Consider the following 26,004-nt stretch of genomic DNA (forward strand, 5'->3'; position numbering starts at 1 on the left):
GAGGGGGCAGACAGATCCGTAATGATAACCGTTTTCACGTTCATATCAATGCTACATGTATTTGGTTAATATTGCGATCGATATTGATATGACCAGAGAGCTGAAGGCAATATACATGCAACAGAAGAGAGTATAAAGCAGCTACATTCTGTGAAACATCACAAACGTCATCAACACGCCCACATGCTCGCTGTTAATTTTCCTGACCATTACCTGTTCTTCACACATGGCCTCAAACTGACATTACAAGGACTTTGGACTGGGCAGCTGGCAGGTTAAAGTCTGTTTAATGTCCGGTCCAACTGATTTGGACAATTACGTTGACACATACAGCTCATCCGGGAAATGTCTGGAAAGGTTCAGGGTAGCAGTGCATGTGTGGATACGGCTTAGGTGTCCCTCTGAAATAGTTAATAGACCAGTTTTCCCGGGTTACAAGCCACTAGGCCCCTACCTTCCTTTACTGGCTCTGGAGAGACCTGCGTGAACTATGAAGTGATGATAAGTTGCCTCAAGTGATGTCATTTCAATCAGGGTCAGTTGGGGTTTAAGACTCCAAGTCTAAAAATGAAAAAAACTTAAAAGGTTTGAGTTAGAAAGAAGTCAGCTTACCAGACCTGTGTAGCCTGCTCCTCATCTGAGGCTAGAAGCTTGAGGCTACATTAGCACAACGCACCCGAACCTCCGACCCGACAGTGGGCAGTGGATGGCACTGTGGTTAATGTAGGGCGCCAGGTTTTGACAAGAAAGACGAATGCGTGGAATAAAAGACTGTTGGTTCTGCTGCAATGATTTTGATCCTTTTGTCTTTTAACTGTCCATAAAATGATTCTTTTAAAGAACCAACCTACTATTACGTATCAAAAGATTAAGTTGACAATGCAGCAGCCATAATATCTATATACTGTACATTCACATCACGTTCTCCCACCAAATATCAACCTCATCTCAAATTTGCGGATTTTTAGCACACAGACCACTATTCTCATATTAAACTAAGACTTCATGATGCTAAATCTATTCCCTGACTTGGTCTGAGTCCTGTAGTGGTGTGGCTGTGTGAATGGAAGGTCATCTGAATGTCCTTAATGTCGCAGTGTGGTCGGCATGCTGAATGTGACTGACACAGGTTGCCACAGATAGGCTTTTACTGCAGCTATTCTGGAAACGCCTCACGATGAAGGATTTAAAATTAATGTAAACTAGTAAATGTACTGTGAAAGGGTGCATTTATATATGCAGAAGCACACTTCCATAGATGTATGTGATACACCACACCACACCTGTGAGTAATATGCACTAGTTCAATAGAGTGAGTAACATTTAGATCTCCTAATGGTTTAAAATATAGTCAGTTTCTGTCGGTGTCAGCAAGAAAAAAAAAATAGAGCGAGAAATCAAGTTGAAAGAAGCACAGCGATCAGAGATGAAGAAAGAGAACATGTGTTATTGAGATGGAAAACAATGAAAAAATAACACAGCTGTCAAGGATGCGAGTAATCAGAAAGAGGAGCTCCAATATTTTCAGCCTCTTGTTTCACAGTGGCAAACACTATGACATGCCCCGTCCCAGCCAGATGGGGATGCATATGTTAGCTGTAAAACCTGCGACACACAGTTGTATGTGTCCTTTACCTGTGGCTTCACGATCACTAAATCAAAGAAATTTAGGTAATATAAAAAGAAATATACGCACAGTCCCCGGATGGGAATTACATGGAGTGTGGTATGGCCTGTAGCCAGGATTTATGTGTAGGCCTTTTGCAATAAACTCAGCCCGGTCCTATTTGATGTATTGGATTCTGTTTGTCCCCTCTCCTGTAGCTGTAATAACACTGTATTCCTTGGAAATTGTAATGAGATTTTGAATTAAAAAAGGGGAAATGTCAGCCTCAACATCATCAGCTCTTGAGTTGTTTTTAATCTAGCTTTCCTGGGGCTTTATAGGAAATTATTTACCATATGAACTCGTCTACTGGTCCTGTCCTCCTCCATGAAAAATAACCACTTCTTTTTAAAGAGTCAGGCTTTCCAGCACTGCATAGTATGGAGTGCTATGGGGCATGCTTGCAGTTATAAATGATCTCTTCATTGCTGCTGATGCAGGTGATTGTGCTTTTCTAATCCCTATATCAGTGCTGCATGTGACACATAGGGCCCCGGCTATCTAAAAACGCCTAGGAACGTAGGTTGGTGTCACAAATGTTGATATCTCGTGTTTCAGATCATATCTTTATGTTAGGTAATTTCCTGCTGCTGTAGGAAAGGTCCAGCATATTTTATTTGTGGCGCTGTATTTACAAATGAATGCTGCAATTAATTCATTTAACATTTAATTTAAAGTAAGAAGTAGCACCTTGCTGTGGATCTCCACATTGAGCCTGGACTGCACTTTCAAAAACTGTTTACAGTGTTATAATGGGAATACTGAACTTAGCCGACCTAGCTCTCATTATTTTTGAAATAAAATATCTCAAGTTTTTCTATTTGTGTGCACCTTAAACCTTTCAGATGACTGTTCAGCTTTTGTTCTGCAGCCTGAACAGACACCGTGAAGACGTTTCTGTGCCCGGTCTCTGACCTTGGTTGTCATGGCAGTGAATTAAAGCTAGTTAAAGATCAAGGACAACAACAGAGGCAAAAACTGTTAAAATCCAAGATCAAGTAAGGCAGAGGCTTTTACAGCTATGGACTGGGGAATTGAGACTGTGTGTGGGAGGAGCATGAATGTGTGAGTCCACTGAGTAGAAAAAGGAGCACAGTGCTAGAAAGGATGGACCAGTGTTTAACTAAAGACAAGAACATGCACCAAATGATACTGTACATTTAAAAACGACCAACTTTTGAGTAGATTTATCTGCGTCATAATAGAATACTTGTAAATATGTGTGATTTCTCAGTGAATGACAAATGTCGTATACACACACACACTGTAACCACACCAAACATAACTGCTATGCAGAGCTGACACTGCAGTGAGACTGTAAGTGCTACACAAAATGATTGAGCCAACTTCCACAAACAGTCACAGACAGCATTTTTTTCTCGACACCATCAAGAACAGGGTATAGAACAGAAGTGTTGGGTGATTTGTTGGTAGTACCAGCTGGAAATTAACATTTTCCAATTGATTTTATTTTCTTCCTCTTGTTCCACTGTCTGAACACATTTTGCTTGTTAAAACAAAGTCTGCAACTTTTGGATTCTAATGGTGATCAATGGGCCGAAGAGGCCCCAAATATGCCTCCACCTCTTGCTTTAACTGGAAGTGTTAAACAGATGCTGAGGACAAAGTGCTGGCCATGGCTGTCATTATTGCTGAACCACTATTGAAAACCTTTTCCCAAGTTGAAATAGTTTTTGTAGTCTTGGGCTCTGAGCAAGAAAGCCAATGCGAATCTCTTGGCACTGTCTGAAATGTGTAACAGTTTGTTGTCTCAAGTCAATACAGTGGGTAAAAGCAGTCAGCATTCTGAAGAAATCTTCCCAGTGGACACAAAACCTAAGTTGGCATCTACTCCAAACACGCATTACTGTACAAAGTGTGTTCGTGGATGTGGTTTCAGTATTTGCTAAAAATGTCCCCCAGGTGCCTGCTTTAAGAGGTGTGCCAGGAATGGCCAACTGGGAAAAGGCCTGGGGGCCGACCCAGAACCTGCTGGAGGGACTCCAGCCCAGCTGGCAGGGTAGTGCCTGGGGATCCCGCAGGGAAGAGAGGAGGAAGTTACTGAGGAAAGATGGATGGATGGGTGGGTGGACTTTGTACAACTAAAGCTTTACAACTCTGCAGTGGATATTGTGGAAAAAGCTTGGATATTTGAAATTTAACAAGACTAAGAGTCTATGGCCATGGTATAGGCTCTGTGAGTCTGTACTTATTTAAGCTATAATTTTTCAAATTCATGGCAATCCACCCAAAAGTTGTCGATACATTTCAGTCTAAACCAAATAGGCAAGCACATAGTGGCAGTACAGGAAAAATCATTGGATCACCAAAATCAATAGGATTTCTCTTCTGGGCACCGTGAAAGTCTGTACAGAACTTCATGGTAGTGCATCCAATAGTTGTATTTTAGTGATGGACACTAGCATGCCAAATACTGTATGTTAAAACCAGTCTATTTATCTAAATGTTAAAATTGTAAGTGCTGTCACCATAAATAAGTTCTTAGTGCAGCTCTTCTCATGAACATGAACCAAAGTGGATGAAAGAAGTAACATGAGGAAACTTGTCACGATGAACGTCTGCAGATATGGCAGACAGTTGTCCCTGGAGTCAGGCAAAGCTTGTTGTATGTTAGCAGCTATTACGTCCCTGCTTCACTTTCTCTCCTGTACATATTATCTTCTCAAAACAGGCAAGTGGAAGACAGAAGAAAGAAGCAAACAAAGAAAAATCACTCATATTGTAAAAGCTTTGAATGATACGAGGCATCTGTCAGTAAGAGACAATATGCTGCATAATGCGCTGCTGCATAACATTATCAATATATTGTTGGTAGACTTGGAGAGAATGTGAGTGGGAGGATCTGGTGAGGAAGATTAGTTATGTTGTAAAGGTTAACTCATGCATGAATTCAAGCTCAGAATTGACTATTTATTAATCAAGAATGTGCTAATTAGACATCCCCCCCCCCCCCCCAGATTTTGATGACAGGACGATGGAATTAAATATTTGTTGCCACATACATGCATTTAATAAATAAACCAGTGCCCCCATAACCACTGTCAAGAAAAGTCATCGGGTTCCAATATATCTTCTCCACAAGCTTCGAGCAGCCTCGCTAATCCCCTCCATTTGATTTTGGTCGCCCCCGGCGCTCGGCAACATGACAGTTCAGCGAGTGCGTCGTCTGGGCACTTTGGTGCTGGATGAATATCAGGATTCTTATCGGTCATCCGCAGCTCACACATCCCTCCAAAGGGGGTGGCGCACGAGGGACAGACATGAGGTATTTGGGTGAGGATGCCAGGGCATTTCCTGAAGTGCCCACTTTGAATTCAAGATGCGTAGCAACAGCAGCAGCAGCCAAGAGTTTGTTGGAAAGGGAGTGAATCAGAGCGACAGTTTGATAAGAGATAGGTAAGAAAGAGAGTTCAACAATGTTCTCCTTCCCAAGCTACATTTAAAAAGTACTCCAGTGATTTAGCATTGCACTCCAATAACATTGTCAGATTAAACAATAGTCAAAAATCGGTGCAGCAGAAAAGGAAATCTTTTTTATTTCATGTATTCTTCTTCCTTGTAAAAAAAAAAAAAGTGGTGCCTACATCACCCACAATGCAACTTAACCGCTTTCAGTTGGGTCAGAGATTCAGATGTGTTGTGTTAGTAGTGCTAATATAGCCTTGAGCTGCTCACCTCAAGCAGAGATGTATAGTGGGCTACAGAGGTCTGGTAAGCCCACTTGTTTCAATATTTTAAAATTTTTAAACTTGTAGTTCTCTGACCCAACTGACACAGACTCAAGTGATCATTATAAACAGTAGAAATACATTGTTCGTCTTACAGATGTATCCACCAGGAATGTGTTGGCCAACACAGCGCCTTGTTGGATGTCGTGGAAAAGTTGAGCCAGGTTCAACTTGTTTTTTCCGGACAACCTGTTTCTGCCTTCTGGTGGAAATCCAAGAAATTGCACATTTTTCAACACTCAGACCTTTTTCTCAATTCTATCGAATAAAACCGCCTAAGCCCATTAGCTTACACTTAAGACTGATCCTTCACTGTCTAATGCGTTGTTCCAACATCCTCCTATAAATGAAAATTCATCAAATTAAGGAAGTAATACCATTCCGTGGGACCTTTTTAAGTCAGTTGTCGCTACACTGTGCAGGTGACAGAGTAGGAGTACATTCACCATCTTAACCACGGTTTTTCACTCAGGTCTTAATTGGTCGACCTTTCTTCTGGCTTCTCTTGGTGCCCCCTCAGAGCTCTTTTCTTTAGCTCATAATGAAATGTGTGCCCTGCTGTGTGTACAGCGAGGATTTATTCAAATTGTTTCAAACTGCTTCAAATACTCAACATCCAGCAGGATGTAGGATAAAATAACTGACCTCATGAAACAAGTCAAATCAGTCACTGAATAGAACACACACTTGAACTGTACAATTACTCCTCCTCACTCGAGTCTATTTGCCATCACTCTGTCTGCTCATGAAGCGCCTTCATCTCACACTGCCACCCGAACAGCTCTCATTACAGTTTACTTCCCTCCAGCTTCCCCACTCACTCCTCCTCCACACACCTCCTGGCTGGCAGCAGGCACCCTCGTGCCCTCAGAAACCACCACTACATCTTTTCCCTGGCCAAGTCTGCAATCCTTCACCTGTCAGACTGGTTCAGTGCACTAACCTTGGATCATATCCAGTCCGCTCACTCAGTACATGCCCGTTCCACTAAGACTGCTCAGCCCACACACATTCGTTCCCACCAGCCTAAAAAGGCTGTCTCACTTTGCCAGTCACCCCCCAGACAGGACTCTGCACTACCTCCACAGTAGAAACTGGTCCCTTTATGATCTGCAACATCCATGAACGGATGGAGGTATTCATCAAAGGCTTTTGTGTGTACCTGCAGTGGTTTTTGGACCCTGTAAACTTGTATGCACTAATAAATAAATGGTAAATTTGCACATGACTTTAATATATTACAATCTCTAAAATATCTTCTGTCTCTCATCTTTAAAAGAGAAAAGGGAAAGAGTCCCTTTTAATTCAGCAGAAGAACGTTGCAAATCCGGTGCAATGGGACTAAGCAATAATTAAATAGATGACTTCTACAGAAGATGGCCAATTAAGAAACTTCATTTTTTGCAGGGTAACATTTCAATCCAGAATGTCTCTACTTCTGAGGGAATACATTTGCAGTAAAGTTAAAAGTCTGTTTGCGCACACAGTATGAAGTTGTTCAATTGTCCATATGCTCCAGGACGTAGAATATCCTTGACCTGACAGCTGTGTTTAATGTGCTTCTGCTTTATACTGCTACCATTACTGTGATACTCCTAACAAAACGGTACTTTTAAATCCCAAAAAAGTTTTTATTCAATAATAATTACTCAAAATATGTGATGTCAGACTGCAGAGGATGTACCATTTGATGTATTGATATAAAAGAGTTTTCCTTTAGAGTTAAAAGTTTAAATAGAGAGACCTATGCCAACAACAAAAATCCATTTTTGTTCGTCCTCCAGTCCAACCTGCCTGAGCTTGCTGAACGTTGTGCACTATTCACTGCTCCATTAAGTCTGAGGTGTTGTTGGATGTGGCAGCAATTTTCTTGTCACAAATAGTGAAGCATGAGTTGTCAATTTTGGTACTGTGAAATGTCAGACTTTGGTCAGTCTCTGCGGCAGTGTGTTTCTGCTGTGAATAAAGCAAAGGATAAAAGGTGTGGAGAAGTCTGTGCAAGTTTGTTTCCTGCCTGTAGCCAATCAGCATCCACTTAGGCAGAAGGTGTGATACAGTTGTTTAGCAAAGAAATGTTCAATTAATGATTAAGCTACTGATATTTTGATATATTTTGGTAGCCGATTGTGCGGGCACGATTTAGTCAGTGTGACTGACAGATTAATTTACAGATTAGTCCGACAGACCCTTCAAAGGTCTGTTAGATGATGTGGCTGAGCAACATATACTGGCTAGACTTCCACAGTTGACTTCACACATCAAATTAATATGAAACAGAGCAGCTAATTCAGTTTCATTTCAAATCAGTATATAATCAGGCAGACTTTAAAACTGCCAATAGTGGCCACCATCTTGACATCCACGACTTAATTGTACAGACTTGCAGTAAGTGTACATGCGTAAGCCCCTCAGTAGAAAGAACATTGTGATTGTTATCCACTAATAACTTAAAGGCCTGCACACCCACACGGGTATTTTCACTGACTAATTAAACCTCTGCTCAGGTTGAAGTTGGGTACAGCCAAATTCCATGCACTATTAGACTGCAGTCACTTACATTATTGATACGAAGTGTCTCAGTAAGCTATTCAGTAACAATGAGGCAGCATGAACAATACCACCTGAATGGAATGCAGCCATTATATTATTAATGTTATGAGCTACAACTGTGCTTAAATGTTTGCTGTGAAAACAGAATCGTAATCATAAAAGGTGTTAGTTCTCCGACTGTAACTGGTGCAATGAAACCTTCCTATAGCTATACCCTTTCACAACCATATGTGCAGTTTTGTAGTGGATCATTTCTTACCATTTTTTTGCAACAAAATAAGTCACATGTGTTTTTGTGGCCTTTTACCAACACAGTTTTCCAGTCTCGCCTCACAGAGCATTGTTGAATATCACACATAGCATGATCAAATACTCACAATTCACTTTTAACCATCAAACTTCAACTTCACAACAGCCACAGAGAATAATGCAATCCAACAGCATGGCACAACAATGAACATTATTTATATGCTAAACCCATGACCAATATAAATATTTAATAAATGCAGGATGTATCGAAGTTGCATCGCACTGAGAGTAAATATACAGAACAATAGTGGTGGGCTTTGTGAAACATTGTAGGTGCTGGTCTTTACATCTTCAATGTTTACACCTACAGTACCTTTATCTTCTCCTTATGCAACTTGTTCTCCTTCAGGCAAAATTCAGACAAACATTAAATTCAGTGTCAATTGTTGACGCAGAGTTTGTTCTCTTTTTCTTTAGGTGTGAATAGTTCAGGAATATAATGAATGTATGTTCTTTTCTTATTAGATATTTATATCCATGTATTGAGACAGTGTGAATAATGAAGGGGGCCGAGAAAGTCAAACAAGCGGCTGGCATGATTATAAAACCTGTGTGTTTTACTAAAAATGATGTAAAATTCAGAGGGAATGTCCCATTTCTTTGTCCTCATCAGGGAATATAAACAGCTGGCTAATACTGGAAGACGTGTGTGTGTGTGTGTGTGTGTGCATATGTGTGTCAGAGAAAGTGTCTGTGCTTCAGTAAAGCGCACAGATGCTGCACACCACACAAGCACTTTGTTTTTCTGAAGTGGATATTTTAGTGTGGAGCAGACATTGTTAGAATGGTTTCTCGGGGACTAAAGGTTTCTCATTAATTTTTGAGTTTCCACTGGTACCGTCGGAGAAGCCACAGAGGCTTTTTGTTTGATATATGATTCATGTTAAGTGAGATACTACCTATTGCAGTTAAACTCGTCCCAGCCATTTCTAAAGCATTTTGTATTTGGTGGTTTTCGGTGTGTCTGAGCTGCCTTAAACACGCACGCCTGTCATTTTTTGATGAGGTGTGTGAATGAAAAGCCAGAAATTTTGATTTACAATTCATATTTCCAAATATTTATGAGTATACCGTTACACTGCCATATTTTAAAATATTTTTGGCAGAATTTAATTATACAGTTAGTTATGTCAACCAGAATATATCAAACTGTGCCCCACTCAATGAGGTGCAAATCGTGAGCTTAGTGTTAAAAGGCTCAGTCTATATCTGACATCATCGGGATAATCATTAGTACTTTCTTCTTAAAGTTGTAATTCTTAAGATTTTAGTGCTGGTTGATTTGGTGACACCAATGGTTACCATAGGGACAAAAAAAATGTTTTAATACTGCAGCAAACACTCCAGGAGCAGATCCACTGTCAGAGGTCAAAAATGCCAAAAAATGACATGTCTCATTTAGTAGTCATTTTTGAATAATAATCTTTCCTGTGTTTCCTGTGGCTGTTTCACAATAAAAGTCAGTTAAATTATTTGAATGTGAAACAGCGGCAGAAATAATGATTCATACAGCTCTGACACGGTGTAAAAAGAGTGAAGCATAAAACCTGAGGACATTCAAGATAAAATTACGCAGGATTACATGCTGCATCATTTTCTTTACATTCCTTGTACATTTGAAGGCCCTTTGAATCTAGCATAGGAATGGCAGACTCCGCCACAGATAACTACTGAAAAGCAGTAATTACTGAATGTAAATACACTGAAAGGCTGATGACACTATATAATACAGCCAGTAGTTCTCTCTATGAATGAAAATAAAAAAATAAAATAAAAACTTTTTTATTCTTGTTTACACTACATCTGAACCATGAGAGAGCTGTGATGCTTAATTGATATTTATTTATTGCCCACAAAAGGCCCACGTAATAGTCACTTTGCTAGGTTGAAGTAATTTGCCTAAATGACTCAAAATGACGTGTTTCGTGTTGAGAGCATGCAAGAACATGCAAGTCATTTTGAACTCCTAATTACAATTGCATACATCTGAAGTAGTGACCTTCACCCAGTTAGTGTTTTGATGAATGGTGTTGTAGCTCAGATGGACTCTTACGTTGAGTTATTATAGAACAGATTAAGCCACAGAAAGCCATTCTAAGAGGACTAGCAAAGACTTGCTGTTGAGAGTTCAGGCTTCCCTTAAAGCAACATTCAGGGAAAATTCTGGTTACTCTTTAAACACTAAACACCTTAAAGCTCCGTCCTTACCGAGCAGCACAATGCTGCGTCTGTGATCAGGACATGGACTGGTTGTTGATGGGGATTACTTGGATATTATAGGTCATCTCCTCAGGGAATTTAAGTTTAATTAAAGACAGTACTCATTAACTCATCAGTGTTCCACCTACAGTATAGTGGCCTTTTCATCTCACCACAATATTGTTCTGCAGGGGATTGTGGGCCATGTAAATTAATAACCAGTGGCTGATAGCATATGATGAATTCTCCAACAAAACGCTGCAGAGTATTTCCGTCTTGGGAAAGAAATCATTAACATAAATTCACTGTTTTTAGTAAATATGCAGGTTCCACCCTGTAAGACAAACAAACACAAGCAGGCATTATTATTCAAATATTGATTCAAGCCCAAGGCTGATCACTGACATGAGATTGAGATTGTGACTGTGTCGGAAATATTGAAAAAAATGTGTGAAGATTTCAAAACAAAATGAATTAATTAACAATTCATTATGGTCAAAATTTCAAATCATTCATTCTCAGATCATTCACTTACACTGAAAGTTGGTATCCATAACGTTTTAATGAATAAATCATTATTATATTAATTATAGAGTGACTTGCCAGTCTCCAGTGCTTTAGTGGAACAATATTATCATAGCTTAACAACATTGTTTTCCATCTTTTGACTCCATCTCCCTTTCTCTGTTTCTTCCTGCAGGGCAGTAGTTGGACACAGAGAGCCGCTACCTGATGATAGTAAAGACAATATCACCATTTTCACTCGAATCCTAGACAGGCTTTTGGATGGATATGACAACAGGCTACGTCCTGGGCTGGGAGGTAAGCAACACTACATGGTAGATAAATCACAGACACCTACAGAGAAAATGTTTTACAGACGGCTCACTGTGTCACTGTTTTAGCTCTTGAAATATGGACCATATGTGAAAATGTGCATCAGTTGCTCCAAGTCTTCATGCATATTTATACTACATTCTGCTGTAAACAGTATACACACAGAATATTAAATGATTAATGTACATCTTTCAGGGGCTTTTAATGACAAAACAAATCACTAGGTATTCTCCAGCTGACTTAGGTTTTTGAGTGTTTTAAAAAATAAAGAACAACTGACACTAGCAGTTAATTGTTTAGATGAATTGGTAGAGGTAAAAATTGAGAGATTATATTTTTATTGATATTCACTTTTTTTTTTTCTTGTTGCTGTAATACTTATCAAACACTATATTCATTCTGCTATGGTTGAATTATTTATTTCCTGTGATAGCTTGGGGATCTCATGGATCTATGAAGTCACTCTCTGGCTCTCTGTAAACCCATCTACTGCTTGTGGACATGGACACATGGTACCTCAAAGACGGCACACCAACACCAGAATCACACTGAAGTCAGGTCACTTTGGGCAGAAAATCTGGTTTCCCTTGGGTGGAAGTCTGCTCAATCATGCCCAAATAGCAAATAAGCACATATGTCAGTAGAAATCCCTCTAATTGATGCCATTTCATCCAAATATTCACCCCCCAAGGACAACAAACTGCATAACAGCAAGCCCACATGCTCAAGCAGCCTTTGCCATTTCTCAGCCAGCCAGCTGGAATGGTCATTTCTGCTCTACTGCTTGCTGCTTGAAGCCACGAGCATGGCTACCAGGCTGCAAGCCCACCAGGCTGGATGACCTGGACTCCATGGCAGCAACCAGAGAGAAGAAGCAGGCACAAGACGTTGATGTCATATTCAGCCTCTGTGCGGAGGTTCACATCTCCAAGGGCAAGGAAATGGCGTTGAGGCCTGCACCACTCAGGGACTTAGAGTCATGATGGCTTCCTTTTGGAGTGCAGTGACTGAATGTGCGGACCTCTGAGGTGCAGTGAAACATAGCAGGCTTTTACTAGGCCCATGAGACAGGCAATATAGAGGCGAGACAGGCCAGTGGAAAAAAACAAGAGCAAGCACATACAGGAGTGGAAATTCCCACTGAGATATGAGCACTGGTACAATTATAACTAAAACAATTGTGTCTCATCGGTTGAAAAGATTAAGATTTAAACAAATGGGTAGATATGCCTTTTGTGGTGTGTTTACTTGAATTTATGTAGTTGCATATAGCACTATATGACATATTTCATTAAAATTTTATTAAGGCTGGTATTAGAGACCTATTTAATTTCTCCAAATTTTAAACGTTTGTTTCATTCATTAGGCAGCAAGTTGGTCCTATTTTTTATTTCAACATAGAATATGATAAATGATAATTGTTTGTCTATATTTTATAGAATATGAGTGTTGTCTTGTGTAGTTAAGATGTCGGAGTATTGCAGAACACTGTATCTCTCTTACTGATGATACTTTCCAGGTGATCTGCAATGCAGAGTTTAATAAACTGAGAGACTGTCCATCTATGATACAAACAATACTCAAAACACTATGGATAGTTCTAGTGTAAATCTAGTTATTATTGCTGTCTTGCCATGATTGAGTCTATATTTTAGGAAATGTGAACCCTATTTGTCCAGCATTGTATTCTTAAACCTGTAATCTGTGGCACAACAAAGTTGACATGAGTTTGACAAAATGATTCACAAAGACAGTAGGAATCCAGCTATTAAGCCGTCCACAGGGGCACAAATTCTTCACAGAGCGTGCATAAATCTACAGTTCAGTTTGAGGTGTTGCTCTAACCTTTGATTACAGTTGAATTTTTGTGTGAAGCAGCTTAGTTAAATGCCAACATGCAGAATTCACCATACGCAAACAGCTGCAGCAAAGCTTTTTGTGTACATTCATCTTATTTGTCAAAATATATTGTGAAAATACAAAATGTTGATTATAAACTTTATTTTTCCAAGAGTATCAAAAGAACCCTGCTAATGGTTTAGATCTTGGACCTCAACAGTCAAACCATCTCCCTCCAAACAAACACACTAGAAGGCCCTCTTAAGTCACCATTGGCTTGTACATGTACACAAGCAAGACTGTTAATCTTCATCCTGTTCAGAAATGAAAACTGAGAACCAGTTCCAGTTGAGCGCCTCATTTCACATAGAAACTTAAACTATTACAGGTCTACTCTTTTTCTACACTGTATTCAGACTCGGAAATAATAAGAAAGTCGCATTGAGGCCAAAAAGACACCGAAGACTAATCAGGAGTCAATAGGGGAATCGACAAAGAATCTGACCAATAATATATAAATAATAAAATCGATAATGGTACTGGTATCAATAAAATCTAATCAATTCCCCGCCCTACCGTTGGTCACCCTCATGCCCCACCGCACACAGTCCTAATGAGAAACAGTCATTTGGGACCATCTCAGACAAACACACTGGATAGAAACTGGAGAACATTACATTTCATTTTCAGTGGTATCTATTAGCTTTGCCCTGTGCTCTGGTGCATTGTTGTAAACAGAAACGGGGCAACTCATTCTGTTCCCCCGCCTATGCCTGCCATGCAAACTGCTGACTTGGTTTTGTGATAATCACGTATTTGTGAGAGCTATTTGTGTCAAAGGAATGATTAATGTGGAAGTGGATCTCCTCTCTCAAGGGGGCCCTTTGCCAAAGGATTGGAGACTTCACCTGTGGGTGGTCGCTTAGATCTGGGACACAGTTACAGCCGAGGATCTAGTCACTTTTTGAGAAAAGCCTCATCACTCTCTAGTTGTTGCACCACTGGGAGCAGCCATTTGTCTCACCAATGGCCCCAAAGCCTGCTTTACACATTTGGCCCAGAGGAGCTGATTCAGCCCACACTGCAGAGGGCAAATTTTGATCTGTCACGACTTTAATATCATGCCCTACTAATGCTTTATTCAGATCATTTCTGAGGTTTCTGGAAATAATTATTTCACAGCTCATAATTAATATCACAATTAAAAGTCCTGACTAATTTACTATAATGATCAATCTGATCACTGTTACAGTATCAAGAATAATTGATAAATCATTGTGACAGAACAGAAGCAATAATAGAGTTTGCAATGTAACATAACGTGCAATGATACATGTAATTGTAATTAAGAACCACATTGGCCCTAGAAAAGCCTTGGAAGAGTCATGCCAGATCCATACATCATGTCTAATGTGATTATAATGTGTGCATAAAATTGTGTAACAGCAGCAAAGTGTGCCCATTATTTGAATTAGAAATACAAACAGACCCGCATCGTTAATGCTGAGCTGCTGCATTTTATTCCTGAGCCAGTAGTCCCTTAGGGACTGTTAAATGTTTTTGGGGCAGGCTAACTAAAATTATTTTGGGTCAAAAGGGATGTCTTCTCTCCAAAGATACAGACTTGGGCCTGGCCCAAAGCAGATTTTATGCTGTAGTGGACAAAACTAGCTTGAGCCAAACAAATGGTAGTTTTACTGAACTAAAGGCTTTCAAAACAGTCTGTGAAGTTGCTCACAGCAACATTTTTGCTCTTAAATTGAGGTTGAAAAAAACCCCTCCTGAGCCAAATAGTTAGGAGTGCTATAACCAGTGCTGTCTCACAGTGCTTGAGTCTACATTTTAGAGACTGTCTAACACAATTGGTCCAGCATTGTATTCTTAAACCTGCAATCTGTAGCACAACAAAGTTGACATGATTTTGACAAAATGATTCACAAAGACAGTAGGAATCCAGGTATTAAGCCGTCCACAGGGGCACAAATTCTTCACAGAGCGTGCATAAATCAGTTTTCCCTCAGTTCGAAGTGTTTCTCTAACCTTTGATTACAGTTGAATTTTTGTGTGAAAGCGGCTTAGTTAAATGTCAACAGACAGACCTTACCGTCATGTACACAAACAATCGACTTAACAAAGACAGAGCTGCAGCAAAGCTTTTTGTGTACAGACTGCACTGTAATGTTTTCTGGTTCTTGTTGTCTCTTTCCTCAGAAAGTGTGACAGAAGTGAGGACAAACATCTATGTGACGAGTTTTGGACCAGTATCAGATACAGACATGGTAAGTGTTTCTTCTCTTCTTCGTCCTCACTTTAAACCATCACTATGAGTCATGAGATATAAGCAGGTTATCTGTATTCACTTTACTTGGAATTGCTTTACTTTGACAAAAGTGCTTTTGCAACATGTGAACCTCCTTTTGCAGAATAGTAGAAATCAACATTGTATAAATTCCAATTTTGAAATGTGTAATTTAGAGTCTGAATAAGTATATATATTGTATAAGAATTCAGCTTGTTCATAATAGTCAAATTTACGGTATTTTCACGAGATATATTGGTATTTGTCACAAAGGTTTGAGCCATTAGTTTTAGCATTGTTAAACTCCACTACTCAGCTAGAAGAGTTAAACAACTTTAGGAGAAAATCTACTATAGTGCAGTCTTTACCAGCAGGAAAAGATGACATTTATATCATCAACCAAAATCTCCGAAACCACCAGTGCTCTCTTTTTAAACTACTCCGGAGAAATTCCATTGCGGGCTTTGGATGACCTCCTTTAAACAGCAGATGCTGGAGATGGTTCATGCTTTATCTTGGGACCTTATGCAGCATTTGACATATTTGATCATGCAGCTCTAATTGACCGCCTTGAGCACTGGGTTGTTTCTCCGGCTCAGCGCTGAGCGGGCTCGACAGCCTGTATGACGTAGCTCGATTAGTGGGTTTTGGAGAACTTGAGTTTTTTGGTCTCACTAGAGGGCTGCTTCATAGTGTAACAAGTCTCTACACATAAACTTCTCTGGCGTAGTTTATGTTCAGGCTGTCAGACTCAAACTTTACATGAGTCGCCGAGGACCTTGTGGTCTTAAAACCACAGTGCCTGGGTAGAAGGCAAAAGTCTGTTGAGAAGTGCTTCTCTCTACAGACATATTCAGGTGCATTACCAGCTGCTATAGCAAGAGCCAGATCTGATGGTCTCCCTGAAGATAAAAGGCTTTGTTATGTGATGTAGGGGATTCATTTGAGTTCCTTTGAAGGATTACCTTACTTGAGGCTCGGGCTGAAACAACTCCTCAAGTAACTCAAGTAACTTGATTACTAAAGATCTAATTCTTTGTATCAAAGCTTTGTTTAATCCATATAACTATATACAGCCATACGGCACACAAATAGTGTTTTGCACAGATTATTACTGTCACACAACGTGCTTTGGAGCGAGAAAATAGTCAGGGGCAAAGAGAAGAAACAGGCCAGGAAAAAACTAAAGTATCACAGTACAGTTGTAAAATAGAACTGGCCTAGCACAATAGCACAACGTCAGTGTTTTACTGTGAAAAGGTACTTAGCAGCTGCAAAGCATTGTTTTTCCATGGTTTAAGCTATTAGCTCACTTAGCTGTTCGCAGTCTGACAACTCTGCTGCGAAGGGTACCGACACTGTAGTAACGATATACGGGGACTTTTAATTCCTTTGATGTGACAGCAAACACAACACAGCCTTTCAGTAACTATTATACTGCAACATGAGCTTATCTACGCATTGTATAGCTGACCCAAGTAACAGAACTACCCCTTACACACCAGGAAAAACTTTCACTACAAACCCGTTAGACTCCAGCTTTCTTGAACAGGAACAGTCGGTTACACACAGGTGCTGTTAGGCTATGGGTGTGCAAAAGTATTTTTTATCTGATTAGTCGTTGAAATGAATCGAGATGGAATACTCGATGACTAAAATAATCAATAACCGCCCTATTGATGCAAACTGTATTTGTCGAACTTGGGACAGATATCAACGGTCTTGTTGGTAATTGTCCGAACAAAGGTGTCACCCCCTCAGTGGTGTCTCTGGTATCTTTTAAGTCCATTTGGACTGGGCACTTGTATGTGCATGACACAATAAAAACATAACTGACTGATTACATGCAGATCAAATGGCCCCAACTACTGTACCAAACTTCAAGAGCCTTATGTCAAGTAAAACAAGCACAGCTCTGGGTAACGTGGCAGAAACTGATGGGTGCTTATACTTCTTTGTTGATTTACTGTATATGTCCCTACTGTACATTACAACAAGGGACAAATACTTATTTCATATTTAGTCATTAATGTAGTTTGTTTATCTTTAAAGTACTTGAATTCATCGGTCAGTGCTTGGCTGTTTGTGGTTTCTACAACTTAACACACATATTCTGGGTTGGATCTCCACCTTCATGCAGGGGCGTGCTAGCCCCCTCTAGGTTGTGTCATAATCTGTGCTATTTGGAGTTACAAAAAGCAGCTGTTTGATGTTATTTCATAGATTAGATTTCATTTCATTTCCATCCCTTTTACAAATATCCATATATTCGAAAGTTGCCCTTATGAGACCATTTTGAAGGTACAGTATGCTGACCAAGGTATGTTGCACTTGCATTGTGAGAGAGTATTACCTCTCTTACTATATTACAATAGACGGTGCTTTATCTTTTTCAGCAGATATCACCTTTAGGGTCTCTCAGGGCTCAATTCTAGCCCCAATCTTTTTTTCTCTTCACATGCTTCACTTGGCACCATCATGAATCAACGGCAAACGGCACCAAGTACAGTCAGTGGCGCGCATGATGGTTGTACAGGACATAGCAACCCACTTGTGGTACTGTGATCTGACCAGAGCAAAAGTTAGGGAGGTCACAGCAGGTGTTTTCTGCCTTCTGACAAAGGCAAAATAGTCTATACACACACACACACACACACACCTTGGTCCTATTTACAGCAGCTGCGAAAGTTTTGACTGTTCCCAGATGTGGAAACGTAGCATCAACATATCGATTTTTTTTTTTTTGGATGATTTCAGGATTTTCCTGATCATTACCCAGGCAAGGCTCAGTCTAGCCCCAGGCTACGCTGCGTTTTCTGTCTCTATATGCACATGAACGCTGCATAAAGGCTCCAAGCGTTTCCTTTAAAGATGCTCTACAGTCTAGTCTCAAAAGATGATCAGACTTTGGCTTTCAGGAAACATTACACTATGGAACAGACAACATACATGCTTTGCAATGTCTTTATCTTTATATTGTATATCTTTTATTTGTGTGATATACGTGGTGTATAAAGCAAAATCTTTTTTTCAACTTTTTGTCTGTATCGGTTTACTGTTTAATTTCTGTTACACACTGTTGTAGGCAGTTATTCTGGGAACAACCTTAAGTTTTGTGCATTTTGGTTACATTTGTAACTTGTGAATTTAAGTGGGAAATGATTTTGTGCACTCAAATTCTGCATTCACATAGGTATAATGTGTGTGTGAGATATTATATGGGGTTGCATGATACCCACAAGAACAAAGCATTGGTCACAGATCAGCACTGAGAGATCTGGGGGGAATGAGAGGACAAGGCCGACGATTATACAGTACAGTGAGCAAATGTGGATAGTAGGCTGCACTAAATAAATAGGTCTTGACTCTGGACTTGAATAATGAGGGGTCTGAATTACTGAAATCTGTGCCCATTTCCAAAAGGGAGGGCACCCTCTGGGAGTGAGTGGGTGAGATGGTGGTTCATTTTTTTTTTTTAAGTTCAGAGAATAACAAGGACTGTTGCATCTAGAAAGCGGAGAGCTGGATCAGGTTTACAGTTCATGTAAATGTGTGATGTACTGAGGGGGTGAGTTATTTTCATGATTTTTAAAAACAGTATTTGGGCTTTGAGGACACTCTTGAGTTCTGGTGCTCAGAGCCAAAGAAGGCAAATCTACAGTAGGTCAGGGTCGTGCAATCGGGTTTTCTGGTTCATGAGCTTCCAGGCTACTGAGTTCAGAATGAGTCGGATGTGTTGTTTGAGTGTGGAGCAGGACAGCCTCAGAGTATTGAGTATCGCAGTAAACAGTTCTGGGAAACAAAAGCATGGACCAGTTTTCTAGGTCAGTTAAAGGAGAGGAAATGACTAATCCTGGAGGTATTTCAGAGGTGGAAAGAAGCTTTTTTAAGACATTTCCTTGATGTGTTCACCAAAGTTCTGTATCGTAGACAATTCACCAGTGTTTAATCATTAAAATAAAGTTAGGAAAATCAGCTATAGGCTGCTAAGGATGTAAAAAGTTAATTCTTAATCTACTTCTTGTTATTGTGTTACTGCGTCATTGTTTTGTCAAAGCTACTTGTCTCCTTCCAGATTTGTTTAATGAGTCATTAAATCAACCTTGTTAATTCTTTAATACACATTGAATTCAAAGTACTTCCTCTCAATAAACTAATATACCACTCTGTAAACCTACCATTGCTTTTGATGCAATGCAGGAGACTAAACCCAGATTCACCCCTGCTGGTTGAATATCTGTGAGCATACACACTCAGAAAGGTAAAAATATAAAATCAGCTTTTATATTAGTGTGGAAATGAAAGTGAAACACAGGTTATCCATGTTGATTTTTGGAATTAATTAGTTACCTTGAAGCTGTAAAAAGACATGAGGAAATGTATTTAAGGCTTGTGTTTTAGATTGAATGGGAGAGCATTGAAGGATTAAAAGGATGGAGATAAGCATATTGCTTTGTGGGAGTGGAGGAGAGGGCTAGAGGAAGCACATGCACACAGAGATAGCGCTGGATTGTGCTTGGCACTTAATACAAATCACCCAAGTCAGTGAGTGCTACTGCACATTCTGCAAAGGCTCTTGTTACCTACCTTTGAAAAAGTGTCATTTTCTAAATTGCTTGAAGCACATTCACCACATAAACTTCAAGTGACCTTGAATTCAACATCTGTTTGGACTTAAGTACTTAATTAACTTCATGAAATGCATTACTGATAAATGACCAACAAGACTAAGAGGCTGGTGCCAGTCCAATGCTAACATGCTGATGAGATATGTTTAACATGGTCTTAGTTTAGCATGTTAGCATGCTAATATTTGCCAAATATCAAGCACTAAAGCTGAGTCTGCTGGGAATGCCATTAGTTTTGCAGGTATTTCCTGATACCCTGAATTTTAAATTTAGTGCCATTATCAGGTCAGTATTTCAGTTTGTCCCATACTTTGGTTTATGACAACAATCACTTGTCCTGAGGAGAACAATCCATCACAGTTGTCGAGGTATATTTCATTCAAAACAACAAATGTCAAACCTGCTGGTGGCACGATCACAAAAGTCAGTCGAAAACATTGCCTAGGAACCATTACCGTGTGCAAAGATACTGGGATTCATCCTCTAGATTCCATGGCAATCCATCCATCTATTGTCAAGATATTTCAGTCTGGACCAATGTGGTGGACAGACCGACAGACAACGCTATCCCTAGGGCCCCGCTGCTAGCATGGCTAAAAATATGGAGCATAAAAGCTATGAGAGACTGTTAAAACTGAGATGTTCCTTGACAGAGTACACTCTATACCCTAGGCATCTCATACTTTAAGTCGTGTACATCCAGTGGTCCAATTACCCATCTCTGTAACATCAAGTGTCCCAGAAATGTCTGCTTCTCGCTCACCCTGAGGGCTACTCGTTCAGCCTTCACTTGGACCCCAATACGCCACATCTGCCTCTAGTGTGCCACTGTGGCCACAGGAAGGAAGCTAACTGCATAATCGGAGTGAAACTCGAATATTAGGCCAATAACAAGGCACGTTGTTTAGATTCATGTCTGACCACGGCAGATTTCTGCAGTGTGTCACACAAAGACCCCGAATGTGGGTTTTACGATCTTGACGCTGATCTCTGGTAAGTAGGTTGGTGTTTCCCTACCTCAAGCCTCCCCTTTCTTATTTCCTCTTGCTGATTTTTCCTCTTGTCTTTTTTCCTGTCTATGGAGTCACATCTCTGTCACATGTATGCAGTCATGTCACGGCACATTTACGTGTTTCATGGTGGGATTTGACATGTGGGCTCTGATGGAATGGGAAGCGATTGAGGCTGTCACAGGTACTGTGCTGAAGCTTGCTTTGACAAAGATGTGAGTGACGGCCTGACCTCACCAGGGTTTCACAATCTCTGGGAGTAAACATTTCAGGACTATCTGAGATTTTCAGCACCCAGCCATGTGCTTAAAATTCAGGAAAACTCAAACTCCAAAATATCTGAGCAGTTCAAGGTCTTTTGAAGAGAACAGATGGAGATTTGTGTTACTAAAATTTAAGTTGAACTCTTGGATTCTGCATCAATCATGTTGACCTTGTTCAAAGACTTGCAAGCTCATTTTAGTCCCTGTTCATGATAATTTGAAATTTGTCTCACAGGCACACCTTTAGGAAAAAATAACTATACTCTTAAAATAGGGCTGATTTCACTCAAAATACGGGTCATCGTGTTCCCCAGTGTCACAATATGATTCATATGCAGGGTGGAAACAATTTAAAAGCAGAGCAGGTACAGTCTTTTCACACTCTAACACCTTTTATATTTTTTATTTATTTATTTATTTTTAAATGGCAGCCACAGGTAACACGACACTTTAACACTTTCAAGTACACTGATCATTTAACAATCAAGTGATGGGAATTTCTTTTTTCCAGATTAAGAGCAACCTATTGCGTTGGCCCTAGATTCAACATATTCATTTTCTGAGCCCCAAGAAGATATCCAACTGGATTGGAGCATATTCACTATTGCAGCCTCATGTTGTGAAAGTGGTGTTGTTTGACACGTGTATATCATGTAAAAATCCATAGAAATCTGTGCTGAAAAACAGGTCTTGTATCAATTTTTTCATCTGATTTCATCATTGTTTTAACTTCCGACATGAATACCATACAATTCAGACAGATTATACATTTATATAACTTATTCTCTTCTACAGTGGTCTCTCTGTTTGGAGATGTTTGTATCTTGAAAATAAAAAGCATACCAACAGGTCTTTTCAAGGTTTTAATAAAAATGTTTCAAATGTTTGTTGGCTTACATTAGATTTTCACTTTCATGCCTATCAGATTGTTATGATCATTCACATGACAACCCTGTCTCTTAAAAATTCCAGCAATGGCAACTAAAGGTTATTTTTTTGTGTTATTTTTAGGCCATTTAAAGCAGGCACGGGTAGACACTGTGCAGATTAAGCCCAATATCAAAGCTGAATTGATTTCTCCAGACTAATTTTCACACAGTGTGAGTCATACATTTTGGCCGTGAAGAAAGGCCAATTAAAATGTGTAAAGCCAGTTATCGCAATGTGATTACCAAAAACACTTGAGTGAACGGTGACACAAGATGGGACATGTTTACCTTTTCAGTATTTAGATAAAACCACAATCCATGTTCGGCTGTTTTTGCAGCTTCTTGAATGTGAGCCACTTACGTTTTTTTTCCCTGAGAGCAGCACACAATAACAGTCATTTAATGGTCTCTTTAAAAAAAAGCATTGCATATTTACTGGCATAAACATGTCCATTGCTACATATCCTTCTTTTCTTTACCACTTCAACATTCTAGGCTGATTATATTTGTCGGAACTGTGTAGCAAGTGCTAAAACACGTTTACGCCTCAGAGCTGCAGAAGGTGGTGAACACAGAAGATAATTGGAGTTGGTATGGGATTCACAGCTCATTGCAAGTCTTACACAGGTTAGACTCCCAGCAGGGAAAGGTGAACAGCACACCAGAAGCGAAGCGAGAGAGGATAATTGACAACCCGAGAGCAAGATGGATTAGTAATTAAGACATTAATCAAATCTTTGACTAATCATTACAATGAACAGAATGGGAAGTTCAGAAGAGCCAGGTCGAATGGATGCACTTCCTCCAGGAAGTGGTCTGTGTCATCACCACACCAGCTAATCAGAATGTTATCTCTGGTCTGCTGTGGACTGTCAAAAACAAGACAACATAACATATATCACACGCAACATTTCTGCACATTAATTGGGGAAACGGCTCTCTCGCAAAACAGATCTTGTCAGGCGCACTAAATCAAACTTGTCAAACCAGTCAGCTAATGTAGGTAAACGAAATGTGCACGTCACGTTGTAGCCAAGTACGAACACTGGACAATGAGCCACTGTGCAGAAATAATCTGAAATGTCATTTTCCGGGACTCAGCAACTTGTTTGGATCATTGTACGCTCAGATATATCATTAATTGGGTTTTGTAATATGTTTAGGGAAGGAAAAAATGTAGCTTTCAAACTGAGCAGCAGATATGTAGTTTGATTAACCCAATAATTCAATGACGTGCAAAGAAAAAGGCTTGTACATCGGCTGCAAAACCACAACAGATCAACTGACTGAAATACGCCGTCGAAAGAAAAATATTCATTGAGTTAAACCAAATTAAAACTAAATGATGCCATTATTAAAATGTGATCTAATAACTAAATGTTTAGAATTTAATGAACTCATTAATTTAAGATAAAAGGCTGCATTAATATTCTATCAGATATTAGACACAACCTTCCTGCCATTATCAGAGAACCAGACAATGTCGTTATTTAACGTCTAGACTCATTTAGCCCAGTCTGCTGTACATCCTACCTTAACTGCCATCCTATCAGCCTTTCCTATCATTTTCCTCATTTCCTGTCATTCTCATCATTTTCTCACTACTTAAGCCCTGCTATTGGCTGCTTCTCCCCACTGCTCCTGTTCCACTGAGACACTCACATATGAGCAAAGAAGACATTTCTGTTTGTTCGTGACATGCTCGTTCTTCCTGTTGTTTTATTTATTTTTTTATTCTTCTTCTCTTCATATGGAACCCTGCTGTGACAATCCTACAGTATTCACTGAAAGTGTTCAGTAATTAACCTCAACTTGAAAACATTAGACACACATTTAGTTATGGCATATAGGACAGTGATTTTTACACCATTAAACACAGATTGTTTAACCCAATTCATTTCCATTTATAGGGCTCTGCACTACATGTGGCAGAAAAGATCAGGTATATAAGAATCACGATATACAAGAATATTCATAACTGTTGTATTCATATATGTTGTTTATATGCAACAACTTAGATGACTCTATTAAATGTAACCTGATTTGACTCCATAAAACTTCTTCACCTCAGTGATAGAGGAAAAGCCTAACTGTAGCAGTAGTGAAGCTTCCAGTACGTGAAATACTGACATGTGTCTGCAGAGAGCACAAGTAACCGCACCATCAAAAAAACATAATTATCTTGGGATGTCTGGTAGCCAAGTTGCATGTGAGGTTTAACCTAGTCTCACACTGGATAAAATGTCTGGATGAAACCATTATCGTTCTGGTATAGGGGGAAAAACATTTCTGAGTGCAGCTCAGAGGTTGTTGTCTTCGCGTCAGGGACTTTGAAAACCACTTGACTGCGGACTACAATAGTGGGCCAATGGCAGGCTTATTCCAGATTACTTCCTGTGAGTCAGAATAGGATGAACCAAAGCAGTATGCTGTGGGCCAGAAAACCAAAACAATTAGCTGAAAGACACTGCAACACAGGAACTGAGAGCAACTGCATGATAATTGATTGTAGCAGGTTTAAGTAGTACATTTTTTAAATAAAAAAAACGGATGAATTAATAATTAAATAATTTTGCGGCCCTACAATTACATTGTATTGCTATTAACAGTGAATTGTTTTTATCTTTTTGTCAGATACAGGATTTCATTATATTTAGGTAATTTCCAATATAAATACAAATAGTTAATAGATTTTGGATACATTTAAAAGTTGTAGAATTGTTTGATCTGTATGTAGGGGTGTCTTGATGCCAAAAGACATGTACAACTTATCTCCAATGGCCCACTTCCAATCCCTCAAGGAACTGTTGTGGCAGGCAATTTGCCCCACATAAGCTGAGTCTCTATCCTATGCTTTCTAATAAAGGCAGGATGCCAAAAATATGCACAGGCATACAAAAAATCGGCGTTTTATTTGTAAAGAGTGATTCTGTACTCATGAATCTATTTGTAACACTGTCATTCAGGTGCCATGAATGTGTTTTAAAGTGCCATTTAAATTACAGTTTGCTACAGTAAATCTATTCATGATCGTCAATGCTATTAAAAAAGACATTTGAAAACTAGTGTTGGGTAGAAGCTCTGCTCTGTCTCCTCTGTCAAGGAGAAATCAATCACTCAGTCCCTGGAGGAACACCAGCTGGCATTTGAACTGATTGTGCCATTTGGCCTTGTGTGGAGATTGACTACGCTTTTCCTCATTCCTGTCTTTTAATCTTCAAATTAATTCCCTGTGTTTACAGAAGATTTCTCTCCAAGGGGAACAAACAAATGATGGCTTCGCCCAGATGGGCCAAGCACACTTTTATCTATTTATTCATCATTGGAGGTTTTACACTGATTGGGATGAGATTTGGCAGTGTTGTTGGTTCTCGTAAAGAAAGGGCAAGAAGAATAAAGTGCAAAGACTGTGTATAACTGTGGTAATGGAGATTTAAATGGTCTAGTCTTTCTCTGTGAGCTTATAACAAACTTTCTTGTAGTGTTGCTGGAAAGTTTTGGTGAAAGATACACAGGAACACGGAACGATAAATCACCATATAGCATGTGTCCTAGTGCCTGTATGTGTTCATCAGTCTCTTTCTTTTGGCCTGGAGAGTCCTTTGTTGCCTGCACTGGGCTAATTCATGAACAAAATCAATGTGGTATAAATAGCATAGATTTTTTTGTGTTTTTTTTTATTAGATGTGTAGAAGTTGTAGACAAAACTGAACAGAGAATGTAATT

At 39.5% G+C, this 26,004-nt stretch overlaps 1 protein-coding gene across 1 annotated transcript in view; it reads left to right on the forward strand.

Annotated features, from left to right (window-relative positions):
• gabra3 (gamma-aminobutyric acid type A receptor subunit alpha3) overlaps window positions 1-26,004 on the forward strand; it is a 78,339-nt gene that overhangs the window by 34,069 nt on the left and 18,266 nt on the right. The window contains exons 3-4 of the mRNA XM_035666626.1: window positions 11,174-11,295; window positions 15,361-15,428. Coding sequence (XP_035522519.1) covers window positions 11,174-11,295; window positions 15,361-15,428 — 190 coding nt within the window. The remainder of the gene's footprint in view (window positions 1-11,173; window positions 11,296-15,360; window positions 15,429-26,004) is intronic.

The sequence above is a fragment of the Morone saxatilis genome, unplaced genomic scaffold (assembly GCF_004916995.1).
Source record: "Morone saxatilis isolate NCDOM2014 unplaced genomic scaffold, NCSU_SB_2.0 Contig20, whole genome shotgun sequence".
Taxonomy (NCBI): domain Eukaryota; kingdom Metazoa; phylum Chordata; class Actinopteri; family Moronidae; genus Morone; species Morone saxatilis.